A 20,724-nucleotide genomic window follows, 5' to 3' on the forward strand; every position below is an offset into this window, starting at 1 on the left:
ATGGCTCTTAGACTATGGAAACACTAAAACATGATTTTTTTTTTTGTTTCAAAAATGAAATCATTGTGTAAAACTTACATAAATTATAAAAAGTATACATATTAGGTATCGCCGTGTCTGTATCGACCGGCTCTATAAAAATATCACATGATCTAACCCCTCAGGTGACCACCGTAAAAAAATTAAAACAGTGTAAAAAAAGCAATTTTTTGTCATCTTACGTCACAAAAAGTGTAATAGCAAGCGATCAAAAAGTCATATGCACCCCAAAATAGTGCCATCAAACCGTCATCTCATCCCGCAAAAAATGAGACCCTACTTAAGATAATCGCCCAAAAACTGAAAAAACTATGGCTCTTAGACTATGGAGACACTAAAACTATTTTTTTGTTTTAAAAATGAAATCATTGTGTAAAACTTACATAAATAAATAAAAAAGTATACATATTAGGTATCGCTGCGTCCGTGACAACCTGCTCTATAAAATTACGACATGATCTAACCTGTCAGATCAATGTTGTAAATAACAAAAAAAAACAACGGTGCCAAAAAAGCTATTTCTTGTTACCTTGCCTCACAAAAAGTGTAATATAGAGCAACCAAAAATCATATGTACCCTAAACTAGTACCAACAAAACTGCCACCCTATCCCGTAGTTTCTAAAATGGGGTCACTTTTATGGAGTTTCTACTCTAGGGGTGCATCAGGGGGGCTTCAAATGGGACATTGTGTCAAAAAAAAACAGTCCAGCAAAATCTGCCTTCCAAAAACCGTATGGCATTCCATTCCTTTCCTTCTGCGCCCTGCCGTGTGCCCGTACAGCAGTTTACGACCACATATGGGGTGTTTCTGTAAACTACAGAATCAGGGCCATAAATAATGAGTTTTGTTTGGCTGTTAACCCTTGCTTTGTAACTGGAAAAAAAATATTAAAATGGAAAATCTGCCAAAAAAGTGAAATTTTGAAATTGTATCTCTATTTTCCATTAAATCTTGTGCAACACCTAAACGGTTAACAAAGTTTGTAAAATCAGTTTTGAATACCTTGAGGGGTGTAGTTTCTTAGATGGGGTCACTTTTATGGAGTTTCTACTCTTGGGGTGCATCAGGGGGGCTTCAAATGGGACATGGTGTAAATAAACCAGGCCAGCAAAATCTGTCTTCCAAAAACCAAACGGCGCACCTTTCACTCTACGCCCCGCTGTGTGGCCGTACAGTAGTTTACGGCCACATATGAGGTGTTTCTGTAAACGGCAGAGTCAGGGAAATAAAGATACAGTCTTGTTTGGCTGTTAACCCTTGCTTTGTTAGTGGAAAAAATGGGTTAAAATGGAAAATTAGGCAAAAAAATGAAATTCTCAAATTTCATCCCCATTTGCCAATAACTCTTGTGCAACACCTAAAGGGTTAACGAAGTTTGTAAAATCAGTTTTGAATACCTTGAGGGGTGTAGTTTATAGAATTGGGTCATTTTTGGGTGGTTTCTATTATGTAAGCTTTGCAAAGTGACTTCAGACCTGTAGTAATCCCAAAAAATTGGATTTCTGAAAAATTTCCAGATTTGCTTCTAAACTTCTAAGCCTTGTACCATCACCAAAAAATAAAATATCATTCCCAAAATAATTCAAAGAGTAGACATATGGGGAATGTAAAGTCATCACAATTTGTGGGGGTATTACTATGTATTACAGAAGTAGAGAAACTGAAACTTTGAAATTTGCAAATTTTTCCAAATTTTTGGTAAATTAGGTTTTTTTTTAATGCAAAAAAAATAGATTTTTTTTACTTCATTTTTCCAGTGTCATGAAGTACAATATGTGACGGAAAAAAAATCGCCACTTAAAGTGACACTGGTCAGATTTGCAAAAAATGGCCTGGTCCTTAAGGTGAAATAAGGCTGTGTCCCTATGGGGTTAATCTTATTCCAGACCCTATTTAGTGTATCACTAATAAGACATTGTTTTTTACTTCTGCCCGGATGTCCAGTCTCCAGAATAGAAAAAATATCCCCATATGGCCCCTGAAATTCCCTTGCCAGGATACCTAATAATAGAGCGGACTGGTGGTCTGGCCCCCTGCCCACACACCACTTTATCTGGGCGGCAAGATAGTATCCTTGAAGGAAGGGGAGGGACAGACCACAATCTCTCTCAGAGAGACAAAGATATTTTTGCTTGATCCTAACCCTACCCCTCCCCCAAATCAACTCATTCAACAGTTTATCCAGCAGCCCAACAAAAAAAAATCATCGATCCATATCGGACACGCTGTCAGGGGGTATAAAGCAATAGGGAGGACCACCATCCTTATCAATGCAATTCTTTCCACCTGTGATAGGGGCAGCTTCTGCCAAGTCCAGATCTTCTCTCTAACCTTATTAATCATAGGGGTAATATTTAGGGAATTGTATCTGGATAAATCAGCACTTATTCTAATACCCAGATATCGGATAGAATTGGTTAATCCAAGTAGCCTGATACCCAAAGGGCCATCCGGGGGTGCTCGGACAAGGGGAAGAAGTTCAGACTTATCCCAATTTACTTTATACCCTGATAATAAACCATATTCTCTCAAGATTTTCAGAATCGGTGTAACTGCTTTCCACCCTTGCCTCAGAAATATTAAAATATCGTCCGCGTATAGACTAATCTTGTCCGCCTCTCCACTCCCACCAAAGCCAGTGATCTCATTGGATTGTTGGATTTTACATGCAAGGGGTTCCAAAGCCAAGGCAAATATCAAAGGTGAGAGGGGACACCCCTGCCGGGTACCCCGCTGTAACGGGATCTGTTCAGAATCAGACCCATTTATCTTAACCCTGGCATTAGTCACAATAAAGTAGTTGTATCCATTTAATAAAATGTTTCCCCAGGTTCATTCTATCCAGGGTTCCCCACAGGAAGGGCCACTCCACCCTGTCAAAAGCCTTCTCGGCATCCAATGACAGGATGGAGCGGTCCTCCCCTTCCCCAACATAGATGTTTAAAAAGGCTCTACGGATATTAGATTGTATATCACGTTTGGGGACAAATCCAGTCTGATCAGGGGGGGCAGATACCCGCAGCACGCCTACGTCATGCTGCACGCCCTGCTCATCATGCTAACATGTGTCACTTTATGTGGTAATAACTTTGGAACTTTCACTTATCCAAGCCATTTTGAGACTGTTTTCTCGTGACACATTGTACTTCATGACAGTCATAAATTTGAGTCAATATATTTCAACTTTATTTATGAAAAAATTCAAAATTTACAAAAAAAATTGCAATTTTCAAAATTTTCATTTCTCTGCTTTTAAAACAGAAAGTGATACATCATAAAATATTTATTACTTAACATTTCCCATATGTCTACTTTATGTTGGCATAATTTTGTAAATGTAATTTTATTTTTTAGGACGTTAGAAGGCTTAGAATTTTATGCGTGAGGTGAACGCATTGCACCCACACTAAATCCGGACCCATTCACTTCAATGGGGCTGTGCACATGAGCAGTGATTTTCACGCATCACTTGTGCGTTGCGTGAAAATCGCAGCATGCTCTATATTGTGCGTTTTCCACGCAACGCAGGCCCCATAAAAGTGAATAGGGCTGCGTGAAAATCGCAAGTATCCGAAAGCAAGTGCGGATGCAGTACGATTTTCACGCATGGTTGCTAAGATGACAGTCTGTTCACTGTATAGCATTCTTTAATACAGAATGCTAAGTAGAATTAAAAAAAAATAAAAAAATTACTCACCTCCTCCTCTTGATCGCTTAGTTGCCGATCTCTTCTTACTTCTTTAATCATGAGCTGCCGGCTAAAGGACCTGTGGTGACATCACATGGTCCATCACCGTGGTGATGAACCATGTGATGAACTCAGTGATGTCACCACAGGTCCTTTGACAGGTCCTGAAGAAAGAACAGGAGACAGGCAGCTACGGAATCAATTGGAGGAGGTGAGTTAATTTTTATTTATTTTTTTAACCCTCAATTGACCTTGTACTAAGCATTCTGTATTAAAGAATTGATTATGTTCCCTTATAGCCATGTTATAAGGGGAAAATAATTACACAACACCGAACCCAAACCTGAACTTCAGTGAAGAAGTTCGGGTCTGGGTACCACATTCAGTTTTTTATTACGCGTGTGCAAAACGCATTGCACCCTTGCAATAAAAACTGAACAATAGTACGCAATCGCAGTCAAAACTGACTGCAATTGCGTACCTACTCGTGCGGGTTTGCCGCAATGCACCCGGGACACATCCGGACCTAATACGGACACGCTCGTCTGCAAGGGGCCTTACAGTAGAAACTCCCAAAAAGTGACCCCATTTTGGAAACTAGAGGATAAAGTGCCAGTTTTATTGGTACTATTTTGGGCTACATATGATTTTTTATTATACAATGCAACAGCACTCTGCAAATCAAATAAAGTACAATAATGCCAAAATAATAGAAAAGTATTCTGGCGCAAATGCTACGCTAATAAATTTGAGATGCAAAATCATTTTGTACAAAATTATTTGGGCCCGTCTGCCAAACGTCAAGGCGATCTCAGTAAGACGGGGACCTAACACTAAATACCACATAAACTGGTGCCATACTGGCCTCTATTACATTCAGGGAATGCAAGTTCCACATGCATGCCGAGCCCACATTATATTATGCCTCTTATGGTGCCAAAATCGCCTCCATTATATTCTGGGGATCTGTATTCCACCTGTGCCCGTGCATTGCGGACGTTCGTGTGAACGAGCCCTTACTCTGAGTAATACACTAACAGGTTGCCTAGGAGAACAAGCCTGGGGCTGGATCTCCTTGGCCCCTGTAGAAGGCAGGTCCCGATACCGTGCAAGGCATTGGGCTGCCTTGTACCCATCGGGTCCCTCACCCGCGGCATGCACCTCCTATGCCGCGGTCAGCGGTGACCGGGACACAGAAGGGGTTAATCCGCCGGCATCGGCTTTTACAACAATGCCGGTGGATACAGCAGGGGCCCGGCTATCAGGGACTGCCGGGCCCCTGCAGTGATCAGGCGCGCACCACTCCGGTGCCAGCCCGATCACAATGACGTAATAGTACGTCAAAATGCGGCAAGTCACTTGCCGCCATGACGTACTATTACGTCATATGTCGGGAAAGGGTTAAAGAAAACAAAAAAATTAATAAAAAAACAAACAAACAAGAATCTCAACTTTTTTTTAAAGACTTAACTATGCAAACTTGATAACAGCAAGGCAAAGAAAATTTACTCCTTAAGTACCAAGCCAATTTTTGGTTTGTATATTTTATTTTTTGTCCCCACGTTCCAATAGCCATTTACAGCCATACATTTTCTGTTCATATAGCCATATGAGGGCTTTTTTTTGACGGGATAAGTTGTATTTTGTAAGGGCACCATTTAATTTAGAATGTCTGTTATTAAAAACAGGGAAAAAAATCTTTAAGGGGTTAAATTGAAAAATAAAAATAAAATAATTCCGCCAAGGTTTTTGGGGTTTTGACATTACAGCGTTCACTTTATTCTAAAAATGACATGACATCCTTATTTTGCTGCTCAATACAAATACGGCGATACCAAACTTGTATAGTTTCTTTTTTGGTTTACTTGTTTAAAAAAAAAAAAAAAAAACTTTGGGGGAAAAAAATCTTAATTTTCTTTGCCTATATGGTTTCTGACAGCCATAACTTTTTTAGATTTCTGTCTAAAGAGCTGTATGAGGGCTCGTTTTTTGTGGGACGAACAGTAGTTTTTATTTCTATAATTTTTGTAGTATGTTAAACTTTTTGATAACTGTTATTCAATTATTTTGTGGGGAAAAAGGTGACAAAAAAAGGCAAATCATGTGGTATTCATTTTTTTTTCTTGTTATGGCGTTAACCGCACAGGAAATGTTTAAATATTTTAGTAGTTCAGCCTTTTTTAGACGCGGTGATACCCAAACTGAAGTTACTCCGTGTGCATTCCGTTTCCGTATGTCCTATTATTGTCTGCATTACGGACAAGGATAGTACTGTTCTATTAGGGGCCAGCTGTTTCATTCCGCAAAATACAGAATGCACACGGATGTCATCCGTTTTTTTTTGTGTATCCATTTTTTGCGGACCGCAGAATACATATGGTCATGTGCATGAGCCCTACCACAGATCTACTAGAGTGAATAGGATTTTGACACACTCCCTGCTGAGCTGTACCTCCTGCACAGTTCAGCAGGGAGCTTACCATGGCAGCCCGGTAAGCTTCAGAAGCTTCCAGGATTCCATAGTAACCGATTGGAGTCCCGCGATTTCGCTCAATCGAAAGGCAGGGGCAGCTGCTTCCCTGTGCATGACCTCACAGATGCCACAATCTGTGTTAATCGTGGCATCTGAGGGAGTCAATGTGACTGCCATTCCCCGTCACTGTGGCCGGGTATGGAGCAGGCTCACTGCAGCAGTCCAAGCCATACATTACCTCAGCCACCACCTATTTTCAAACTGTTTGGGCTGTCTGTATCGGGGTCATGAAATGACCTAATATATTAATAAATATGCTAATTATTCACCATATTCTTTCTCCCATGCCTACAATATTTTGGTAAGGAATGAACTCCGAGGAATGAACAGCCACACATGCTGTAAATGCTGATGAGTTTCCACAGCAGTATTAGGCCTCATGCACACGACAGTTGTTTTTCTCAGCCTCCCTTCCGTTTTTTTTGCGGATAGGATGGGGACCCATTCATTTCAATGGGTCAGCAAAAAAATGCTGATAGGTCATCCGTTTGTGTTCCGCATCCGTTGTCCGTGTTTCCCTTCAGTAAAAAAAATAGTGCATGTCCTACTTTTTTCACATTTGCGGACAGGGATAGGCATTTATTACAAGGGATCCTACAAGAAAAACGGATCCTACAAACAAAAAAACCGCATGCCGCATTGGGGCGGACGCAGAATTTGCAGACGCAAAAAAAACAACTGTCCTGTGCATGAGGCCTTATGCAGAAAATCTGTATCTTTTACAGCAGCAGTAAAGTGGATACGATTTTAAAACATCTCATTTACATGCTGAGGAATTATTCTGCCACAATATCCACAAATAGCTAGATTTTAATTCCACAGCATGTCAATTTATGTTGCAGATACCTGCCATGGATTTTATTGCAAGGCAGAAATTGAAATCTGTGGAAAACGCACGCATTTTGTGATAATTTGGTACAGATTTTGATGCCATGAATTTTTGGCAGATCTGCTGGAGATTTTCCACTGTTGACTCACCTCGTGAAGTCATTACCTAAGGTTTCCATTAGTCATCATAGGGTTGTACACACTTGCGGCAGAGTGATCTGGCAAGCAGTTCCGTCACCAGAACTGCCTGCCGGATTCGGCAAAACGTATGCCAACTGATGGCATAAGTAAGTCTTACAAATGCCTGATCAGTCAGAAAAATGCATTGAAATGCCGGATCCATCTTTCCGGTGTCATCCGACAAAACGGATCCGGCATGTATTTTTTGGACCTTTTTTTTTCGGTCGGCCCATGTGCAGAGTGGAAGGACGGATCCGGCATTTTGAATGCCGGATCTGGCACTAATACATTCCTATGGAAAAAAAATGCCGGATCCAGCATTCAGGCAAGTCTTAAGTTTTTTGGGCCGGAGATAAAACCGTAGCATGCTGCGGTTTTATCTTTTGCCTGATCAGTCAAAATGACTGAACGGAAGACATCCTGATGCATCCTGAACGGATTGCTCTCCATTCAGAATGCATGGGGATACAACTGATGCGTTTTTTTCTGGCATTGAGCCCTTTTGACGGAACTAAGCGCCGGAAAAGAAAAACGCTAGTGTGAGAGTACCCTTAGGCTACTTTCACACTGGCGTTTCTGGGTCCGCTTGTGAGATCCTTTTCAGGGCTCTCACAAGTGGCCCAAAATGGATCAGTTCAGCCCCAATGCATTCTGAATGGATAAGGATCCGTTCAGAATGCATCAATTTGGCTGCGTTTGGCCTCTGTTGCACTTTTTAGATGGTCACTAAAACGCAGCTTGCAGCGTTTTGGTGACCGTCTGACTATGCGGAGCCTAACGGATCCGTCTAGACTTACAATGTAAGTCAATGGGGACAGATCCGTTTTTCACTGACACAATATGGTGCAATTGAAAACAGATCCGTCCCCCATTGACTTTCAATGTAAGTCAAGACGGATCCGTTATTAACGGATACAAGCGTTTGCATTATTGGTGCAGATCCGTCTGTACAAATACAAGACAGATCCGCACAAAACGCGGATGTGAAAGTAGCTTTAGCTTTACACCTTTCTAAAGCCTTCAATTATATAAAAACTGTATGGGTATAACATGCATTGAAAAAACTATATCAAGAAAATAGCCCTCACATAATGCTAAATGCAAACATACGTGCTTGTTTTCCATTACCTGCCATTGAGTTCCTGACTGGGCTTGCACATAAGCAGCTGGGATACTCCTAAAACTGTTCTTTGTTGGTGCTCCACCTACGGCACCCAAATCACCAGCATTTGTAGGATCGGCAGCCACAGCCATTTGGTAGGGTGAGTAATTATACAGATTGTTGTAATAGGGATAGAGTGGTGGTTGATAGAAGTTACTGTAGTAAGCAGAATCCATGACAAAGTCAGATGTGCTGTCCACATGCCCTCTGCTGGTAACAGCAGGTATATCCTGAACAAGCATCCTGTTCTCTGCAAGAGATAACATAATTGTTTATACATTTCTGATATTCAAAAGTTTTTATTTTTTTATAAATCTTTATTACAATTTTTCCAATTCTTACATAGTTATTCAATAATCATCTTATTCTTACATGAATATATTGGTTAATCACATATAAATATTTCCCCAACTCCCCACACGTTCTATGTCGGTTGCTAAACAAAAAAAACAAAAAAGGGAAAAATATTGCCATCTCCACTCTATTGCCCCTATCCCCTGCCAACCCTCAGTTTTTATTTAGCCATTTCTGCCATAACCTGGCAAATCTATGTTTTTTTTCTTAAACCCAGTCAAGTGGAACTCCTCTCTGGCCAGCAACATCCTTGTGCGGTTCTCCCATTCTTTAACCGCTCCAGGACCGCCGTACGCAGGATTGCGTCCTGCCGGCGGCCCTGCTCTTCTGGGTGGACGCATATACGCGTCCTCCCGCGATACCCGAGATTTCCTGTGAACGCGCGCACGCTCACAGGAACAGAAGGTAAGCGAGAGGATCTCCAGCCTGCCATCGGCGATCGCTCGCTGGCAGGCTGGAGATGTGATTTTTTTAACCCCTAACAGGTATATTAGACGCTGTTTTGATAACAGCGTCTAATATACCTGCTACCTGGTCCTCTGGTGGTCCCTTTTGTTAGGATCGACCACCAGAGGACACAGGCAGCTCAGTAAAGTCGCACCAAACACCACACTACACTACACCCCCCCTCCCTGATCACCCCCCTGTCATTGATCACCCCCCTGTCAGGCTCCGTTCAGACGTCCGTATGATTTTTACGGATCCACGGATACATGGATCGGATCCGCAAAACACATACGGACGTCTGAATGGAGCCTTACAGGGGGGTGATCAATGACAGGCGGGTGATCACCCATATAGATTCCCTGATCACCCCCTGTCATTGATCACCCCCCTGTAAGGCTCCAGACGTCCGTATGATTTTTACGGATCCATGGATACATGGATCGGATCCGCAAAACACATGCGGACGTCTGAATGGAGCCTTACAGGGGGGTGATCACCCATATACACTCCCTGATCACCCCCTGTCATTGATCACCCCCCTGTCATTGATCACCCCCCTGTAAGGCTCCATTCAGACGTCCGCATGTGTTTTGCGGATCCGATCCATGTATCCATGGATCCGTAAAAATCATTCGGACGTCTGAATGGAGCCTTACAGGGGGGTGATTACCCATATACACTCCCTGATCACCCCCTGTCATTGATCACCCCCCTGTAAGGCTCCATTCAGACGTCCGCATGTGTTTTGCGGATCCGATCCATGTATCCATGGATCCGTAAAAATCATTCGGACGTCTGAATGGAGCCTTACAGGGGGGTGATCACCCATATACACTCCCTGATCACCCCTGTCATTGATCACCCCCTGTCATTGATCACCCCCCTGTAAGGCTCCATTCAGACGTCCGCATGCGTTTTGCGGATCCGATCCATGTATCCATGGATCCGTAAAAATCATTCGGACGTCTGAATGGAGCCTTACAAGGGGGTGATCAATGACAGGGGGGTGATCACCCATATACACTCCCTGATCACCCCCTGTCATTGATCACCCCCTGTAAGGCTCCATTCAGACGTCCGTATGATTTTTACGGATCCATGGATACATGGATCGGATCTGCAAAACACATGCGGACGTCTGAATGGAGCCTTACAGGGGGGTGATCAATGACAGAGGGATGATCACCCATATACACTCCCTGATCACCCCCTGTCATTGATCACCCCCCTGTAAGGCTCCATTCAGACGTCCGCATGTGTTTTGCAGATCCGATCCATGTATCCATGGATCCGTAAAAATCATACGGACGTCTGAATGGAGCCTTACAGGGGGGTGATCAATGACAGGGGGGTGATCACCCATATACACTCCCTGATCACCCCCTGTCATTGATCACCCCCCTGTAAGGCTCCATTCAGACGTCCGCATGTGTTTTGCGGATCCTATCCATGGATCCGTAAAAATCATACGGACGTCTGAATGGAGCCTTACCAGGGGGGTGATCAATGACAGGGGGGTGATCAGGGAGTGTATATGGGTGATCACCCCCCTGTCATTTATCACCCCCCTGTCATTGATCACCCCCCCTGTAAGGCTCCATTCAGACATTTTTTTGGCCCAAGTTAGCGGAAATATATATATTTTTTTTTTGTTTGTTTGTTTTTTTACAAAGTCTCATATTCCACTAACTTGTGTCAAAAAATAAAATCTCACATGAACTCACCATACCCCTCACGGAATCCAAATGCGTAACATTTTTAGACATTTATATTCCAGACTTCTTGTCACGCTTTAGGGCCCCTAAAAAGCCAGGGCAGTATAAATACCCCACATGTGACCCCATTTCGGAAAGAAGACACCCCAAGGTATTCTGTGAGGGGCATATTGAGTCCGTGAAAGATTGAAATTTTTGTCCTAAGTTAGCGGAAAGTGAGACTTTGTGAGAAAAAAAAAAAAAAAAATCAATTTCCGCTAACTTATGCAAAAAAAAATAATTCTATGAACTCGCCAGGCCCCTCATTGAATACCTTGGGGTGTCTTCTTTCCAAAGTGGGGTCACATGTGGGGTTTTAATACTGCCCTAGCTTTTTAGGGGCCCGAAAGTGTGAGAAGAAGTCTGGGATCCAAATGTCTAAAAATGCCCTCCTAAAAGGAATTTGGGCACCTTTGCGCATCTAGGCTGCAAAAAAGTGTCACACATCTGGTATCGCCGTACTCAGGAGAAGTTGGGGAATGTGTTTTGAGGTGTCATTTTACATATACCCATGCTGGGTGAGATAAATATCTTGGTCAAATGCCAACTTTGTATAAAAAAATGGGAAAACGAGATTTTTGTGAACTCACCTGTAAAATCTCTTTCTCGCGTAGTTCATTGGGGGACACAGACCGTGGGACACAGACCGTGGGTATAGCTGCTTGCTGCCACTAGGAGGCGACACTAGGCTAAGAAGTGATAACTCCTCCCCCGCAGGCTATACCCCCTCCAGCCTGGAGAGAGCATATCAGTTTGTGCCCAAGCAATAGGAGTAGGAGAAAAAAATCAATAATGAAAATACAGTACACAACCCACAACTGACAAACATCAGTCGGAATGCACCAGAACTGAGGACCATACTGGCCCACAAACCGCCAATATGTGCGGCAAACCGAAACTGGGTGGGAGCTGTGTCCCCCAATGAACTACGCGAGAAAGAGATTTTACAGGTGAGTTCACAAAAATCTTGTTTTCTCGCTAGTATCATTGGGGGACACAGACCGTGGGACGTCCTAAAGCAGTCCACGGGGAGGGAAAAAAATCACACGCCCCTGGAGAAAAAACGCCCTCGAGGATGCGGCATCCGCTGCCGCCTGCAAGATCTTGCTGCCTGGAGCAGCAACAGATGATGGCTAGGAAAGACCCCCGAAACACTCGGTGAACTTGCCGGAAGACCAAGACGCTGCCCTCTAGAAGCGATGTCTGGAGTAGATGAACCCGAGAAATGACGACCGCTGGACGGCCAGGCCATCACTCCGCTAGGAAGCAACCGACAGGCAGACATCCCAGGAAAAAAAGGATTCCGTTGGGAGACGCCAGCTATGACAAGGACCTCCAAGAAAATCAGGCAGAAAACCCATACAGCGGAACGCGCCAACGCGCCAGATATGGACCAGCACATCTCCGAGGCCAAAATAGATGGCTGATGGAGAGCCCGCCCTTAAAATACGAGGGAGAAAGAAGAGAAAAACCATGTCCGAGAAGACCCGAAAAGCGGTGACCTTCCGCCAGAAAGAAAATTCTGGCGGAGCACTGCCTGATGCCAATGACAAAGGACAAATGGACGTACAAAAAGAAGAAAAAGAAGTCCCAGAGGGGGGGCTTGTTTGTTCCTGAAACGCCCCCAGCGATATACCGATCGTCGGGGCAAAGTCGGTTGTAGACCACAACTGTGGGAGCGGAACCAAAATCCAGGTTCGCAGGATCCTCCTCTGGTTAAAAGAAACCGGTAATGGAAAAAAAACCATAATTGACATATATTGACTTCCGGGCAGAGACCAAGATAAGAGAATACTCTCCGTGGAAAAAAATAGATCCCGGATTCCATAGCTATACAACCCATTGCCACCGGTCGAGGAGACCGAAGGGAAAAGGTGGTCAGCAGTCCAGCTAGAGGAAGGACAGGAAAGAAAAATAGGGGTGTTCCGTTCAAGGAACGAAATCCCTACCAGTGGTGACAAGGTGAGACAGTCACCCGCTCAGCCTGGCTTGGGGGGACCGTAGTCCACCCCCGGAAGGAGCAGTGAAAGGAATGACCACCATCGCTTGATGTGACACAGAAGTAACCATAACTGAAGGAAGGAATCACTGTAGTGGTAGACGAGTGCCACAGGGACCAAGTAAACATATCTGACGGACAGTATCACCGTAGTGGTAGACGAGTGCCACAGGGACTAAGCTACCCAGTCGAGCGCGCCCAAGTAAGGTGCTGATAGCTATGGCCCTGACGCCAATGCAAAACCCGAGTTGACGACACAAGAACAATAGTCATCAGAGCAACGGACAGTTAACAGTAATGAAGACCAATGAGAGGTCAGGGCAAGCCCATTGCCATCAGGGACTGACACTGTACAGATCTCTCGGTAATGAAATACACCCTTGAGGAGGAGCCCATACAAAGGAAGCTGCCAGAGTAACGCAAAGGCCACACTCCAGTTGAGGAGGATGCCACACCGTACAGGATACCAATCCCAGAGTCGGAAGAAACCGCCGTCTGACGAAGGAACTGTGCAATAGGAATGTTCAGTAGGAACCCTAGCATGTAGTGGAGATGCAAATACCCTTTGTACAGTAATAGCTACCGCCTGCTCCTCCCAGCGTAAAACTGAGGGAGAGGCCTAAGGACACCCAGAAGTAGCATGGAACCAAGCTAACTCAGTCAACCAGAGCCATTCTGAGGCATTCCATCTAAAAAGGGGGCAAAACCAGAGCAACCGCCGAAGCAGTGTCAGGGTAGAACCCCTATCTGAGGGGGATGACCCTCTGCCATGAGTTCGATCTCCGGCCCTTGTGAGAACTACCCTTGCTTTTTTCTTTTTTTTTGTTTTGTTGTTTTTGTTAGAAGTGGGATCTGAACCCACACCTCCATTTGGGGACCCGAACACCCATACACGGAAGAGATTAACTCTTGAGTCTGGCACATTAGACCACTCGGCCATCCTGACTTAGAGAACACGCTGTAGTAGTCAATGCAGAATGCCAGCAAAACACCCTCACCTAATGAGGAAGAGTGGTGGCCCAGAATACAGAGTCAGTGCAACCTTGGGCTCGCTGGGTCGTAATCCCAACATTTGTATAATGGCGTGCACCCACACGCTGTAGAGGACCAAGTTCTGACCGACCTGAACGGTGGAGGCCCATAGGGATGGGAATCTAGGGCACCTGAAGAGCTGCTGAGCGACTCCCTTAAGAGAACAAGGAACGACCTATCTGCGCCAACCACCAGTACCAGAAGAGACAGGAGGATACAGTATGGGAGCAGTCCCAGTATCCATATACCTCTAGATGAAGAGTACCAGGCACCAATGGCAACGACTGTTGCTGCGGCCCACCCGTGAAGGAAGCCACGGCATCTAGTGCGGAGGCTTAGTTGAATTAAAGCATGCATAGATGCTCAGAGATTTCCCGTAAGATGTAGAAGGGGGTAATGCCACGACTGTTGACTAGTATTCAGTGGTAGCGCAACCCTCCGTCAAGGAAGGAAGGTAGGGAGATAAACAGAACCGCATCCAACGGTAGTGTAACAACCCCCTCCCTGGAGGGGGTAACGCGTACTGTAAGCACTACCCTCAATGGAAGTGCAACCACTCCACCTATGAAGGGGAGAAAAATATATAGGGAGTACTGTATCCTGAGGTTAGCGCCAGTACCTAACCTATGGCAGGGGGTAATGCACCCAGTAGGAATTGACCCCTATGGCAGAGAATTACACCCCTATCGAAGAGGATAATGCATACGAATAGTCCCGTTCCCGGTGGGTAAAGAATTCCTCCACCTAAGCAAGGTGGTACTACTTACAGCAAACATTGCCACCCGCGATAAAGCCATAACGCCTCCTATAAGAGAGGCTAATGCATAACGCCAGTACTGTACCCAGTGGAACAGCAATCCGTCAACAACCGAAAGGGGAGACGCAAATGGCTGGCACTGACCAGTGCAAGTGCCGTCAGTCCACCTGTGGAAGGAGGGAATACAAAGGGTAAGTACTGTATCCAGTAGCAAAGCAAATGCCGCCTAAGGAAGGGGCAATGCAGACAATCAGTACTGCCGGTAGCATGGATGCAGTCTAGAAGGTTCATATCAGAGTCCGCAGAACTGTTCCCTGTTCCCTCAGAACCAACCCCTGTCAGAAGGGAGGGTTCTGAATATCACCCTAATGAGGAAGGATGGAGGTGCGGAGGAGACCGAGGAGGAATGTCCTGCTCGTGCGCAGCTCTACCTCTTAGCATCCAGCCATGGCAGTTGCAGGCTGTGACAGCGGTGATATAACCATCAAAACACCCAGGAGGTGGAATCGGCATCCCTACCTGACCGCTCACAGGATTGTGTGGGCGGTACTCAATCGACCCACAATCCAGGAGGGTGGATTGGGAACTGCCAGAGGTCCTCCATTGGATTGCGCATGTGGATTAACAACCAAATGACCCAAGAGGGTGGATTGGGAATCCAGCAGCTGTGTTCCCCTGGCTTGTGCAGGTGGAGCATTATCAACCAAACGGCCCCGTAGGGCGGATTGGGAATCCTGCATCTGTGTTCCCCCCGGATCCGTGCAGGTGGAGCATTATCAACCAAACGGCCCCGTAGGGCGGATTGGGAATCCTTCAGATGTGCTCCCCCGGATCCGTGCATGTGGAGTATTATCAACCAACGGCCTCAGCGGGCGGATTGGGAATCCTCAGATGTGCTCCCCTGGATTTGTGCAGGTGGAGCATTAATCAACCAAACGACCCCGTAGGGCGGATTGGGAATCCTTCAGATGCGCTCCCCTGTATTTTTGTAGGTGGAGTATTATCAACCAAACGGCCCCAGCGGGCGGTTTGGGAATCCTCCAGATGTGCTCCCCTGTATGTGTGCAGGTGGAGTAATATCAACCAAACAGCCCACGGGCGGATTGGGAATCCTGCAGATGTGCTCCCCTGCATTTGTGCAGGTGGAGCATTATCAACCAAACGGCCTCAGCGGGCGGATTGGGAATCCTTCAGATGTGCTCCCCTGTATTTGTGCAGGTGGAGCATTATCAACCAAACGGCCCGTATGGCGGATTGGGAATCCCTCAGATGTGCTCCCCTGGATTTCACCTGTGGTGGCCTATACACCAGACGACCCAGAAGGTGGTCTGGGAATTCTTCATGTGTGCATTCTCAACTAAACAGCCCCGGAGGGCGGAATGGGAAACTGTGAGCAATCCTGCCCTGTCCAGATAGGACATGGGCCCAGCCCCATACCCCACCACCAGGGTGGACATGCCGGCAGGAAGGATTAACTTCCTAATCTAAGGTAATTGGCATGCAGAAAGGGGACACTCAGATAATGCAGTGCCGGCTGCAAACAAACGACTTGCCACAAAGGGTTAACCCAGCTCAGAGGACCAGATGCGGAGCTCAGCGGGGCACCTGGGGGAGGAGCGACAGCTAGTCGGGGAGAATCCGCGCCAAAAGGACGGACCCGCCCCCTCCATAACTGGAATGAAAGTTGCGGCCTAGTAGGCCGCAAAAGCCGGGACATAAAGTTCGGCGCACAGCCGACCGGGCGGTACTGCCAGCCGGTTACCACAGCGGGGCCTGAAGAGCAACCGCCGATGTCTGCCCACTGATTTGGAGGGGGAGTGTCCACTCTCGCTGCGGGAACCCATCCCGTGCCGCTAAAACAACTGCACGGGCTGAATCCCGGTAGGCCCGAAGTGGAGCCAGGGGCTAAATTTTTGGCGCCGGCCAAACGAATAGCCGGCCGGGAGTGGAGTGACCGGAAGCGGCGCTCTGTAAGTGCCCTGGCTGAACATCAGCCGCGGGAGCTCACCCCGCAGGCCGTACTGAGGAGAACCCAGGCCCCCCGTATGGACAGAAGCCCAAACCTACATTGGGCCTGAGGTAATGTGGGGCCCTCACCATGAATGGCCCACCTGAGGAAAAAGGTCCTCCATCTATGATGAGGTGACCGGGGGGGAAGGGAGAAGGGGGAGGGGAAGGGCCGAGGTACTTACCCAATACGGACTACTCACCCCATCTTCATCCTCTTCTCTTCACCCTTTCTCAGAGTACCAGCAGGGTCACCTCTTCAGCCGCTGGCACACGAAGTGGCAGGAGACTGGAATGGCGGAGGGTCTCGCCGGATTCAGGTGACCCCCTTGGCTGGCGGGAAGCAGGGGAGCTGGGCTGCCCTGGTCCACTTTCGTTTCTTGGGGAGGGCGAGCGGTGAGGGATTCCGACACCGGCCTTGCTCCCGGGGTAGACAGAGTGGCTAGGCGACTCTGTTTCCCCAACCTAAAAGAGGAAAAAAATAAAATAATAAAGGTAAGCCGCCCTGCAAAAGCAGGGAGGTCTGCCTCCTACGACACTAAGCTAAAAACTGATATGCTCTCTCCAGGCTGGAGGGGGTATAGCCTGCGGGGGAGGAGTTATCACTTCTTAGCCTAGTGTCGCCTCCTAGTGGCAGCAAGCAGCTATACCCACGGTCTGTGTCCCACGGTCTGTGTCCCCCAATGATACTAGCGAGAAAAGTTGTCTTTTGCCAAGATATTTCTCTCACCCAGCATGGGTATATGTAAAATGACACCCCAAAACACATTCCCCAACTTCTCCTGAGTACGGCGATACCAGATGTGTGACACTTTTTTGCAGCCAAGGTGGGCAAAGGGGCACATATTCCAAAGTGCACCTTTCGGATTTCGCAGGCCATTTTTTACACATTTTGATTGCAAGGTACTTCTCACACATATGGGCCCCTAAATTGCCAGGGCAGTATAACTACGCCACAAGTGACCCCATTTTGGAAAGAAGACACCCCAAGGTATTCCGTGAGGGGCACGGCGAGTTCCTAGAATTTTTTATTTTTTGTCACAAGTTAGCGGAAAATGATGATTTTTATTTTTTTTTCCCTTACAAAGTCTCATATTCCACTAACTTGCGACAAAAAAAAAAAAATTCTAGGAACTTGCCGTGCCCCTCACGGAATACCTTGAGGTGTCTTCTTTCCAAAATGGGGTCACTTGTGGGGTAGTTATACTGCCCTGGCAATTTAGGGGCCCAAATGTGTGAGAAGAACTTTGCAATCAAAATGTGTAAAAAATGGCCTGCGAAATCCGAAAGGTGCACTTTGGAATATGTGCCCCTTTGCCCACCTTGGCTGCAAAAAAGTGTCACACATCTGGTATCGCCGTACTCAGGAGAAGTTGGGGAATGTGTTTTGGGGTGTCATTTTACATATACCCATGCTGGGTGAGAAAAATATCTTGGTCAAATGCCAACTTTGTATAAAAAAATGGGAAAAGTTGTCTTTTGCCAAGATATTTCTCTCACCCAGCATGGGTATATGTAAAATGACACCCCAAAACACATTCCCCAACTTCTCCCGAGTACGGCGATACCAGATGTGTGACACTTTTTTGCAGCCAAGGTGGGCAAAGGGGCACATATTCCAAAGTGCACCTTTCGGATTTCGCAGGCCATTTTTTACACATTTTGATTGCAAAGTACTTCTCACACATTTGGGCCCCTAAATTGCCAGGGCAGTATAACTACCCCACAAGTGACCCCATTTTGGAAAGAAGACATCCCAAGGTATTCCGTGAGGGGCATGGCGAGTTCCTAGAATTTTTTATTTTTTGTCGCAAGTTAGTGGAATATGGGACTTTGTAAGAAAAAAAAAAATTTAAATAAAAATCATCATTTTCCGCTAACTTGTGACAAAAAATAAAAAGTTCTATGAACTCACTATGCCCATCAGCGAATACCTTAGGGTGTCTACTTTTCGAAATGGGGTCATTTGTCGGGTTTTTCTACTGTCTGGGCATTGTAGAACCTCAGGAAACATGACAGGTGCTCAGAAAGTCAGAGCTGCTTCAAAAAGCGGAAATTCACATTTTTGTACCTTAGTTTGTAAACGCTTTAACTTTTACCCAAACCATTTTTTTTTTTTTGCCCAAACATTTTTTTTTATCAAAGACATGTAGAACAATAAATTTAGCGAAAAATTTATATATGGATGTCGTTTTTTTTTTTTGCAAAATTTTACAGCTGAAAGTGAAAAATGACATTTTTTTGCAAAAAAAATCAATAAATTTCGATTAATAACAAAAAAAGTAAAAATGTCAGCAGCAATAAAATACCACCAAATGAAAGCTCTATTAGTGAGAAGAAAAGGAGGTAAAATTCATTTGGGTGGTAAGTTGTATGACCGAGCAATAAACTGTGAAAGTAGTGTAGTGCCGAAGTGTAAAAAGTGGCCTGGTCATGAAGGGGGTTTTAGCTAGCGGGGTTGAAGTGGTTAAAGGGATTCTGTCACCTCTCATAACCCAAAATCAGATTTTAAACCAGTCATGCTCCACAAATTACCTTGAATCGGCTGTTCTCTTTTATCTTGTAATCCGTCCAGTAGTTTAGCAGTAAAATGACTTTTATAATTATGCAAATTAACTCTGAAGGTGCCAAGAGGGGCGTTATGTTCCCCTTAGTGAGCCCAGTAACGCCCCTCTTACAGTGCCCAAAACGCCTTTCTTCAGAATCCCTAACTGCCCGCAGCTTGTCATCCCTCTCTTCCCCCTCCTTGACGGCCGAGCGAAGTCTCGCGCAGACGCAGTACCCACTGAGGGCTGCGCCAGTGCGATTTGCTGGAGACTGAGGGCAGGAACTTCATCGTCGTCACTGGGCATGACGTCCGATGCTCGCTCTTCCCTCATTCTCCAGCTCATTCTAACTTTTTAGGAGAGTAGTAGAGAAGAAACAATATATTAAATTGAGTTATTCTATAAGAGAAATTCCTTGAAACCATGGTCTTTGCCTGTATAGCTGAATCCCAAAAATCTTCCCGCACAGGGTCCAGAATACCCTGCCATTTATGGATCAGGTTATCAACTGCTCTTCTGTTATTCTTTTGATGTGACAGCCGTTGGTAAATTCTTGAAATCAATTTCTTGCCGGGTGTTAACTTAGTGATATTATCGAAAGCCTGTGGCAAAGTAGTTATTTGTGTGCCTTTCCCTATCGTCTTATACAGTGCATGTTTTAGTTGTAAGTAATAGAACCTCGACCCTATATTTTTCAGTTGGTATTTCCTTTTTAACACTTCATAAGGTATTATTATATCCCCCACCTCCCATACCTGACCTAATTTGTATATTCCGTATTTCCACCATATCTTCTGCTTAATTAACTTTAATTCTGTGAGGGGAAAATATTGTCCCATAGTATGGTGTCTACATAGAGCCCGTTTTGGGACCATAATTATTTTACCGTCTCCCAGCTCTTGGCCATCAACAGAATCAAAGGTATATGTTTACATCCCTGTTGGGCCAGAATACCTGTTTCTATAACTTGAAAGATATTGCATTTCTCCAGCCTTTTATTTATCCCTGCTATTATATTCTTGTAACTTTGCGTATTACTCCATGTTATCATATTTTTTATAATTCCTGCACTAAAATAAAGTTCTAAATCTGGTACGGATAATCCACCCTCCTTCTCCTGGATACTCAGGATCTGTACCTTTTATCCTCGTTTTTTTTCCTCGCCATATTAAATCAGTTAGTAGACTGGCTATTATTTTAAAGTATCTTTTGGGGATTGTCACTGGTGTATTCCACAAAATATAATTCAAGGCGGGTAGTACACACATCTTAACCAATAAAATACGTACTGCCATCGACATGTATAATCTTTTCCATACCTCTATTTACTTTTCCATTGCCTGGATTTTCGGGATCACATTTAATCTAACATAATCATTGGGATCCGGAGTAATC

The 20,724-nt window shown here is 45.2% G+C and overlaps 1 protein-coding gene across 1 annotated transcript in view; it reads right to left on the reverse strand.

Moving 5' to 3' along the window:
* The window catches only part of DMRT1 (doublesex and mab-3 related transcription factor 1), a 260,634-nt gene that overhangs the window by 156,230 nt on the left and 83,680 nt on the right, over window positions 1-20,724 (reverse strand). The window contains exon 3 of the mRNA XM_044287185.1: window positions 8,400-8,683. Within this exon, the coding sequence (XP_044143120.1) occupies window positions 8,400-8,683 (284 nt within the window). The remainder of the gene's footprint in view (window positions 1-8,399; window positions 8,684-20,724) is intronic.

This window comes from Bufo gargarizans, chromosome 1, assembly GCF_014858855.1.
Source record: "Bufo gargarizans isolate SCDJY-AF-19 chromosome 1, ASM1485885v1, whole genome shotgun sequence".
Classification (NCBI taxonomy): domain Eukaryota; kingdom Metazoa; phylum Chordata; class Amphibia; order Anura; family Bufonidae; genus Bufo; species Bufo gargarizans.